We start from the raw sequence: 9,820 nt of genomic DNA, 5'->3' as shown, positions 1-9,820 counted from the left end.
AGAGTATTATGGTAATTCAATTTGAGTCGATCAGTGATTACTGAGTGGGTCAGCGCGAGTAAATTCCTAGCTTGACGGGCTCCCAGGACATGTCACAATGCTGCCGATGGGGTTTTGAGGAAGACCAGCTGCTCGAAATCTTGGTCTCGGGCTTTTTGGATACAGCCTGAGTGTAGTTGGAGATGGCTCGTTTGACGAGGTCGCGCACTGTGACGAATGAATGGATCAATTTGTGCATTTATTCCGTTTAATTTGTCCTACAATAATCATCACACTGGATAAAATAATTCAGTTTGAGTAGGTCGTTGATTTCTGAGAATAATTTCTAATTTCACTTTGACATTTGGATTTTGCATGATTAATCCAAAGACGCGATCGCCGAACTTCGACAGTGCGACGGAACATTTCGCGACAAATCGGCTCAGGCGCGAATTTCAAAATACGATTTTTAAAACCTTTTTACAGTGAATGAGCACGATGCAACGATTTGAAAAAAATACTGGCCGATAATCCTCTTCGACCTCCACAAAGGCATCACTCAATAATAGCTTTAAAGTGATTTGGGGAGATATTATAAAATAAAAACCAATTTCCCATGTTAATTCCCTATATCTAGACTTGGATGCGGCACCCTGTATAAGTACAAAATTTCACAACAATCGGTCGAGTACTTTCGGAGATTATCTGTCTAATAAAAATCCGGGACAACAGACGGACAGACGGACGGACAGACGGACGGACAGACGGACAGACAGACGGAAAACCTATTTCTTCGTCTTCTAGGGGTCATGAAAGATCGAGAAAACGTAAAAGTAGAGTGTCGGCCGACGGACTCGATTACAATACTTCCTTTGCTTACGCTCGGGAAGTAAAAAATATCAATAAAACAATCTCAAAAAAACTAGACGAAGTCTTTAGTAAAAATGGGGATTTTACTCGACTAACTAATGTGACGAAAGCTTTAGATGGTCAGTTTTGAGATGAGGTTAATATAGTCCCTCTATCTCTCTAGAGAAACATATTATAATAAATGTAAACAGTAATATTTTTCAAGAGAGTAATTAGTTAGTGAATAAAATAGCTAGTTAATAGTGTAATAGAATACACCGACATAGTTAGTTTTAATCTGTAAATGTGTAGTTTAAGCCCACAAATGTATTACCTAAGGTATGTGTTGTAACAAATGATAGAAATAAAATATTATTGTATAAAAAAATTATTTTTCTTTCATATTTTGCATATATATTTCTTGCATATTTTAGCAATTTTTTGCATATAATGCCAATTTCCGTTGCATCTATGTGCGCATATTTACATGTTTTTTTCTGCATATAATTCCGAGCTTTAGTCATCACCATGGACATCTGTCATATCAATATCTAATTCTTCTGTCTCGGTATCACTTTCATCTTTTTCTTTTTGTTTGTTTTCAGGACTTCCGTTGCTTTGGCTTCTGTTTTTTTAACCTGTTTTCGAGCCTGACACTTTCTTTGTCCTTGTATCACTTTAATTTTCATAGGGGTTTGTTAAAATTTGTGACTGCTATGTTTAGGTCCTCCTCTTTTAATGATGAACGGACACCTTTTTGGAAATGGCAGTGCTTTCGACAAAAATGTGGTTTCTTTGCAATTTATTTTTTGGAAAATTTTGTAGTGGCTACAAAAATAATAGACAAACTTCTTGTATTCGTAATTTCCTCTGGTAGTAAAAGCTTGTCTCCAACGTCTCCAAGTTGGAAACTGATTTCACGCAACTTGTTTATCATGGTCAGTTCAACATTTCACGGCCAATGTGTGTAGTTCCTGTATCTCACACTTCACTTTACGCACTCCCATCTACGCACAATAACTGGAAGGGGAATTTTATAATTCTTCTACGAGTATCTAGTTAATAAAGTGCGTAACAGTAATTAAACAGACAATTACTTTAAAAAGACAACTATATATTCAGTTTATGTGAAAATTTGACAACTTGTGCATCGTATCATGGAGAGTTCATCAAACTTGTTTGAAGTTCGTGATGATATTTTACAACTTGTTCTGAATGAATTAAATTATTCTTCGATAAATTCTTTTCACGAGGACGTTAGAAAAATTAGAGAATGGATGATGAAACAACCACATTTACCAGAAGTAATGGGTAAGAAACATAATTGTACATAATATTGTTTGAAAATGTAGAAACACGATATCATTTCGAAATATCAAATATTCCTATGAGATGAAAGAAATCATGTCAAAATTTGTGTTTCTATGTAACGGCTGAATAAAATTATTATTATTATTATCTAAGTGACAATGAAATAACCAGTGTAACTATTTTACAATGTTATCTATTTTGTTCAAGTCAAATGTTATTTTTTGTTAATTCAATTAGAATCAATAAGGTTAGTATAAAGTACTATCTTTTATCTGCGACCGGGATGATAATCACTTATTATGTTGGCTATTTGAGTTACGTAATCTTCAATATTATTTCACTAGTGGTGTAATGAAATTCATTACACAAGTCATTGAAAATCTTCAAGAATAAATTCAAGAATAAATTTATAAATATAGAGATGGAACATTTTATTTAAGTAAATTACAAACTACAAGACACTTACGTATTAGGGTTACTATAAAGATTAATAACAATGTTTTCGCAATTGGATATATATTGATACCAGCTGATGTGGTTAGCTGTTAGCTGTACCGTGTTTTTACTTTTTATTTGTAGTGACGTATTGTTCATACAAGAACTATTTGCTATAACTTCTACTAAAATTTTAGTCGCAATTTGTTTTAATTATCTTTTGGTGTATCAGTGTACTCCTCCGCCACTGTATTCGATTTCCAGTCGGGGTCTCTATTTTGGCAAAATATTCGTTATGAAGTAATAAAGCCACCGAAGCACAAATGGTTAAAATTGTCATTTATAAAGTCCGTTGCCAAGTTCCCGTTGATAGTAACTTTGATGTTCAACTTTGGCTGTATTTCAAGGAGTTGTAGAAGAAAAGTAGAGGATTTAAGTTGATTACTGCAAAAATTTACCATTTTAGACATATTTTAAGTTTCTTGTTGTCGAAATAAGTCTGCACATACCAAGAAAAAAAGGCAAAATGTGCCCCGCCCACCCACCCTATCTCAATTGTGATGATTTTTTTATTCGTAGTGAACCAAGGGGACGGAGCTTAACTGCAAAATAGGTTTTTGAGTATCGTGTCGTTCAAAGAATACTATGTATATTAAGAAAAAAGTAAAGCCGAAGATTAGGCCCCACCCATACCCACCGCGATCTAAATTCTCAATTGTGATGAATATTTCAATCATTGTCAGATCGAATGCCGAGAGTTAAGTGCAAGATCGATTTTTGTCCACAAAAATTTACCACTCTAAACATATTTTAAGTTTCTTGTTCTGAAAAGACAACTACGTATATTAAGAAAAGAGGCAAAATATAAGCCCCGCCCACACGCCCTATCTCAATTGTGACGATTTTTTTTAATCGTTGAGAGTCAAAGGAGCGGAATTTAAATGCAAAATTCTTATTATTTCTCTACAAGAAATTACCATGTAAAATGTTTTTGAGTATCGTGTTATTGAAAGAATACTATGTACATGTGTTAAGAAAAAATTAAAGCCAAAAATTAATCCCCACACTGCCCTGATCTAGATAGTAATGAAGTTTTCATTCGTGCAAAATCCATATTTCCTTACAAAAATTTACCATTTTAGACGTGTTTTAAGTTTCAAAAATAAAAAAATCATCACAAGTGAAATCGGCTGGGTGGGCGGGGTTTATATTTTGCCTTTTTTTTATTTTCGTAGTTGTCTTTTCAGAACAGAAGAACAGTTAAGCTCCGCCCCCTTGGTTGTCGAATAGTCGAATAAAAAAAAATCATCACAATTGAGAGGGGCTTACATTTTGCTTTTTTGTGTTAATATGTGTAGACTTCTTTTCGCAACATGAAACTTAAAACATATTTAAAATGGAAAATTTGTATAAGAAAATATTGATTTTGCATTTAGGGTCGGCCCCATAATTGCAAAACCCATATTTCCTTGCATAAACCATTTTAACCATGTTTTAAGTTGCTTGTTATAAAAAAATGGCTATGTATATTAAGAAAAAACAAAACAAAATATTAGGAAGTGTTGTAATCGGTCGACTCTCTACTTTTATATTTTCTCGACCTTTCATGACCACTACAGTACGAACAAAATATAGTCCAGTGCACTCTTTCGGATCTGATAAATTAAAAAATGTAGTGATGTCTATTAGCATACTTCCAAACGTATTAATATGTATTCACCAAAAAATCTTCCACGGTTGGTATGCTGAGGACCTAATGCCAAATATTTTCTAAGTATTTCCACTATATCAGGTCCCTTAATCTTACCAACCGTTACAAAAAATTCTCTGGAAATTTTGGTTTTGGTGTTCGGGAGTTGTGCTATGTATATAGAAAACCAACTCCTCATTGTTAACATTTTCTAGGAACTAGTTAGTGAGTTCTTCTTTCTTGCAAGCTCCAGCAATGCCAAGCTAAGAACAATATGAATTAAAATAATTTGAAGACATTTTAGGCATATCTTACCCCAGTCATCAAAAACTGCTAATCGTCGGCTTCTTTCAGCAACTTTCCAATCTCATCTTAAAATAAATATTTTTGACTTCTTGGGTCTATACCCTTCTGATGGCCTTTTTAACAATACAATCAACGGTTTGCATTTGCTTATGTCAACATTGTTTTTCGTACAAATCGCAGGGGGGAGGGGCTGGTCCAACACACTGGACATAGCAAAATAGTAATTATCAAAACTAATTTTGTTAGCTCGCTCCCCTTGTATAAAATGTATCAAAACTTAAACCCACTTATAATTAAAGATGTTGTGTCTTGGATATATGATATGTTTTTGCTGATGAAGTGTTGATAAAAGCCGGAAAAAGTGTCCAAATCGTGGCTGATTTAGACGTTTTCTTTACACCGTTACCATAGAAACCACGCGTCTAGCCGACGCATTCAGCTGGAGTCGGGTCCCGTTCTGATAGTGCTCAGCAGCAGTAACTCAATCGCGGGTTTTCTTTTTCATTTTGCGCGAGTGAAATTGTTTGATTTTAAATAAAAATTTAAAAATAATGGATTCGGTTGAATATTTAATAAAAAATCGTCCTCTGTATCACGACAGTAAAATTTAGGGAGAGCCACCCCCGATTCATTAACAAAAAAGTGTTCATGACAAAATCTTTATTAATTTTGTGTCGTATCTAAGCAGGCGTGGGTTAGAGCATACTCCACACTCGTTGTGTAATGCCGCTTCTACCCCACTTGTAATGTAAATGACTATTACAGCAAGGAGTATTAGCAATACTTCTTATTGTTATTGTTCTGTATCACAAATGACCATATATAGGCACCGCATCTCGTATTTCTTAGATTTAATAAACTGGTTAAATTTTTGTAGCCGACAAAAAAATTGAAAACTTTCTTATATTAAACAAAGGCAGCGTCGAAAGATGTAAGGAAAAAATAGAGAATTACTACAGTGTAAGAACCCACTTAACTGAAATATTTGAAAATATTAATCCCAAATTACCTTACATGGACTACACGTTGAAGGCAATGTACCACCGGTCTGGAAAACTCTTAAAACAATAATTATCACGTTCTTTTAGGTATTTGGTTCCTCTTCCTAAGCTTACAAAGAACATGTATAGAGTATTTTATCATAAAATACGCGATGCACCCTTAACGGCAAACTTTGATTATAATTACGCTGTCCGTCTTGTAGTAAATATACAAGAACTTCGTTTGACTGAAGATGTTGCATATGGCGATGTCTTTATAATAGACGGTCAAAATACTCCCCCAAGTCTTGTGTTCAAAGTTAAACTAACAACTCTATACAACGCATTAGTCGTTATATACAAGGTAAAATAAAATTGGTTAATGTACGTTGTAAAATTTTAGTATTGTAGAAGGTTTTCTCGAATCGAATGAAAGCACTTTATCTAATTAACGCTCCTTCTTCAGTAGAATGGATTCTAACTGTTATTAAGAGCGTGATAAAACCTAAACTATTCGAGCGAGTGAGGAATTTTCAAAGTATATTGTTTTAATCACCAGTATTTATAAATTTGGATTACAGATACATGTATGTGAAAATTGGAATACTGTCTTTGAACAGATAGGCGAGGAAATTCTACCGAGAGACTGTGGAGGTAAAGAAAAATCTTTGGAAGAATTACAAGGTAAGACAATGTTTGAAAACTTTCATGTGTATTTTAACAACGGTGATTGTTAGATACCCTCCGACAAGAGTTTAATAAACACCAGGAGTACTTTAATCAACTAGACGCCCTTCGTGTCAACGAAGAACTGAGACCACAAAGACTTAAAAACAGCAATATGTTCGGGTTTTCTGGAAATTTTAAAAAATTAGATATTGATTAAAATTTTGACATATGACCTTTGTCCAGTAAAAATATAAATTGATATTAATTTTTCTAATACAGAATAAACAGTGATCTACCGTCACCATCGAAAAGACAGACATAATAAACTGATGAAAACACTGATTCTTTCGATCTTATTGTTGAAAGTCAATTCAAAGTTCGTATTGTTAACCGGGGTTAACGACATTCTCTTGAGATCGTTTTTTTTTTTTACAAAATTTTCATATAACAACTTATAGCTTGTATAATTAAAGAAATCATGTGAATTAAACTACTCTCAAACGCTAAAAGGCAAACTCGGTGCAGATTATGTATTGTATGTCAGTAATTATGTACTTGATAAATGTAACTAATTTTCAGTGTTTAATGCATTCATTAACAAAGTTCATTAAATTTTATCACACGAATATTGAATAAGCTAATAACTTAATGATTCGCTTAATTGAAAAAAAGTTAAAAGTCGTAAATAACAAGTCATTTCATTACATTAACACAAACGTTTTATTTAACCTTCAAGCAGTTGCAGGTTTTTTTCTATTCTAAAATTATACTGTGATTTTTTGTTGTTAAAAACCTACATCTTAATACAAGATTAGAACTAAAAAAAGAAACAAGGTTTGTTGCTGCATAAAAATAATTCTAAAAGACTTATTAGAATTTCACAGTAAAGAGACCACCGTTTTCTGAAATAAAATTGCCAACAGACTACAGACAGACGGAAACAAGAAAACCTATTTTTTCCAGAAGGTACGAAACATCTAAAAAACATGAAAGTAGCCAGTCGTCAAATTGGTTGTATTACAGCACTTCAGAAGTAAAAAAAATACCAAATTTTCATAATCTTCAGGGCCTTAAATAAGAAACTTCAAATTAAAACTTCACCGAATAATATTATATTATATACCAAAGGACTGAAGCCGGAGGCGAGAAAAATAATTCCTACTGTGTTTATCTTCTCTTTGTGGGAACGAACCAAGTATAATAATCCCAGCAGGTCAAAAATTTTTAAACATGGCGATCAGCCTGCGCATTATCATATCTCCTACAGTAGTTGTATCATGATTTACGACTATGCACTCGAATTAACCATGCCCCTAGGTTCGAAAGTACCGCCAACCAATGGCGGAGCAATTTAGTTTATCATCCATCATAGGTATGAAACGAACTGAAACTTATGAAAACTAAGCGTCTTTCCGAGAACATTTGCACCCATCCCATAATTTACAAAGTTTGCAGCTCACCATATTGTGTTTATTTAAGAAAATATATACATACACACAATATGTGAGGGAACACAATAACTAGCATGTACGCCTATGGAGTACCAGGATTTTTTAGCAAAATCATACCATTGGAAGCATTTGACATGCTCCCTCCCTTCGCATTTTTTCATTCCTGCAGTTGAGGTCGTCAGTTCCTGGTCGCCAGTTCACCTTCTCTGTCACAAGAGTACAAAGAGCATGAGATAAAACTGTGTGTAACAGCAATTGATAAACTGCCTAACAGTAATTAAGTGGGTATTTATTTTAAAAAGGCAACAATTCACTCTGTGCCAAAAATCAACAACTACGTGTGCGTCTTGTCATGGACAGTTCAACGAACTTGTTTGAAGTTCATGATAACATTTTAGAACTCGTACTGAATTTATTAAATTATTCATCAACAAGTTCTTTTTATGAAGATATAAGAAAAATTAGAGAATGGATTATCAAACAACCACATTTTCCAGAAGTAATGGGTAAGAAGCATTTTATAAGTCTGAAATATCCCAATGGGCGAAATAAAGCAACACACAGCGTAACTATTTTTTATATTAAACCTACAAAAGCTTTGTTGAAGTCAAATACATATTTTTTTTTTTTTGTTAATTTAACTAAAATCGAAGGTTGCGATTATTTACTATTATTTACTAGAAATTTGTTTTATTTCGTTAATAATAATGCCCCAAAATATTTTTTTCAATAATATAACTTTACTCCTATTATTCTAAGTGTCCTAAGTTATAAGTTAACTTTTGATACGCAGTCAGCATATCATTTCTTAAATTTAATAAAACACTTCAATTTTTGCAGCCGACAAAAACATCGAAAACTTTCTTATTTTAAACAAAGGCAGCGTCGAAAAATGTAAGGAAAAAATAGAGAATTACTACAGTGTAAGAACCCACTTAACAGATATATATGGAAATATTAATCCCAAATTACCTTACATGGAATATACGTTGAAGGCAATGTATAACCAGTTACAAAAATTCATATGACAATAATTGTCATAAGTTCTTTTAGGTATTTTGTTCCTCTTCCAAAACTTACAAAGGACTTCTACAGAGTGCTTTACCATAAAATACGAGATACATCCTTAACGAAAAATTTGGATTATGATGACGCTGTTCGCCTTTTAGTAAATATACAAGAACTTCGTATGACGGAAGATATTACATATGGCGATGTTGTTATAATGGACGGTCAAAATACTCCCCCAAGTCTTCTGTTCAAAGCAAAACCAACAACTCTATACAACGCACTAGTCGTTATATACAAGGTAGAATAAGATTTGTTAATTTGTCTGGTAAAACTGTGACATTGCAGAAAGTTTTCTCGAATCGTATCAAAGCAGTTTACTTAATAAACGCCCCTTCTTGTATAGAATGGTTTCTAACTGTTATTAAGAAGATTATAAAACCCAAAATATTTGAGCGAGTGAGTAATTTTAAATATATATTTTTTTAATCACCAATAACAATTATAAATTACAGATACACATATGTGAAAACTGGAATACAATCTTTGAACAGATCGGTGAGGAAATTTTGCCGAGGGACTGTGGAGGTAAAGAAAAATCTTTGGAAGAATTACAAGGTAAAACAATTTTTGGCAACTTTGATGTGTATTTTAACTGTGATTGTTAGATATCCTCGCTCAGGAATTCAAAAAACACCAGCAGTACTTTGATCAACTAGACACCCTTCGTGTCAACGAGGAACTGAGGCCTCAAAGGCTTGAAGATAATAACATGTTCGGATTTTTTGGAAATTTTAAAAAATTAGAAATTGATTAAATTCATATTTGTTTCACATTTTGTTTATTTGTTTCTTCTGGTTTTCATTTTAGGTAGGGCACTCATAATTTTAGTCAGCTAAGGCATGACGTTTTGTCTTAAAAACATCCGCGCCAACATTAAACATTCTTTCCACTGCGGCGCTAGTTGAAATTGTTGTATTACATGTCTCAGAAACATGGAACAGTTTGATTCAATAGATCTAATTAAAAATAAATCAGCTGCTTCATTTGTTTCTGTTTTGTTTTAATTTTTACTTTCCGAGCGTAAGCAAAGGAAGTATTGTAATCGAGTCCGTCGGCCGACTCTCTACTTTTACGTTTTC

General features: G+C 33.2%; 2 protein-coding genes across 2 annotated transcripts; both read left to right on the top strand.

The window, feature by feature from the left end:
- Positions 1-1,657: 1,657 nt before the first annotated feature.
- On the top strand, positions 1,658-6,862 carry LOC135123462 (alpha-tocopherol transfer protein-like). Its single transcript, XM_064048120.1, has 6 exons — positions 1,658-2,139; positions 5,448-5,607; positions 5,659-5,914; positions 5,962-6,072; positions 6,132-6,234; positions 6,288-6,862. The coding sequence occupies exons 1-6, from the start codon at positions 1,986-1,988 to the stop codon at positions 6,434-6,436; spliced, it is 933 nt and encodes a 310-aa protein (XP_063904190.1). The 5' UTR covers positions 1,658-1,985; the 3' UTR covers positions 6,437-6,862.
- Positions 6,863-7,490: 628 nt separating this feature from the next.
- On the top strand, positions 7,491-9,511 carry LOC135123460 (alpha-tocopherol transfer protein-like). Its single transcript, XM_064048117.1, has 6 exons — positions 7,491-8,176; positions 8,511-8,670; positions 8,724-8,979; positions 9,027-9,137; positions 9,194-9,296; positions 9,347-9,511. Exons 1-6 carry the CDS (start codon positions 8,023-8,025, stop codon positions 9,493-9,495), a joined length of 933 nt encoding a protein of 310 aa, XP_063904187.1. The 5' UTR covers positions 7,491-8,022; the 3' UTR covers positions 9,496-9,511.
- Positions 9,512-9,820: the final 309 nt, after the last annotated feature.

This window comes from Zophobas morio, unplaced genomic scaffold, assembly GCF_036711695.1.
Source record: "Zophobas morio isolate AGI-343-1 ecotype UQ-CSIRO unplaced genomic scaffold, CSIRO_AGI_Zmor_V1 ptg000006l, whole genome shotgun sequence".
NCBI classification, from domain to species: Eukaryota; Metazoa; Arthropoda; class Insecta; order Coleoptera; family Tenebrionidae; genus Zophobas; species Zophobas morio.
The sequence above is the reverse complement of the archived record's forward strand: the minus strand, read 5'-3'. Positions and strand labels throughout refer to the sequence as shown.

Coding starts and splice junctions, on each gene's coding strand:
- LOC135123462 (XM_064048120.1), top strand. CDS start 1,986: ATGGAGAGTTCATCAAACTTGTTTGAAGTTCGTGATGATATTTTACAA. Junction 2,140..5,447: donor ACATTTACCAGAAGTAATGG/GTAAGAAACATA, acceptor AAATTTTTGTAG/CCGACAAAAAAATTGAAAAC. Junction 6,235..6,287: donor ATCTTTGGAAGAATTACAAG/GTAAGACAATGT, acceptor GGTGATTGTTAG/ATACCCTCCGACAAGAGTTT.
- LOC135123460 (XM_064048117.1), top strand. CDS start 8,023: ATGGACAGTTCAACGAACTTGTTTGAAGTTCATGATAACATTTTAGAA. Junction 8,671..8,723: donor GAATATACGTTGAAGGCAAT/GTATAACCAGTT, acceptor AAGTTCTTTTAG/GTATTTTGTTCCTCTTCCAA. Junction 9,138..9,193: donor AACCCAAAATATTTGAGCGA/GTGAGTAATTTT, acceptor TATAAATTACAG/ATACACATATGTGAAAACTG.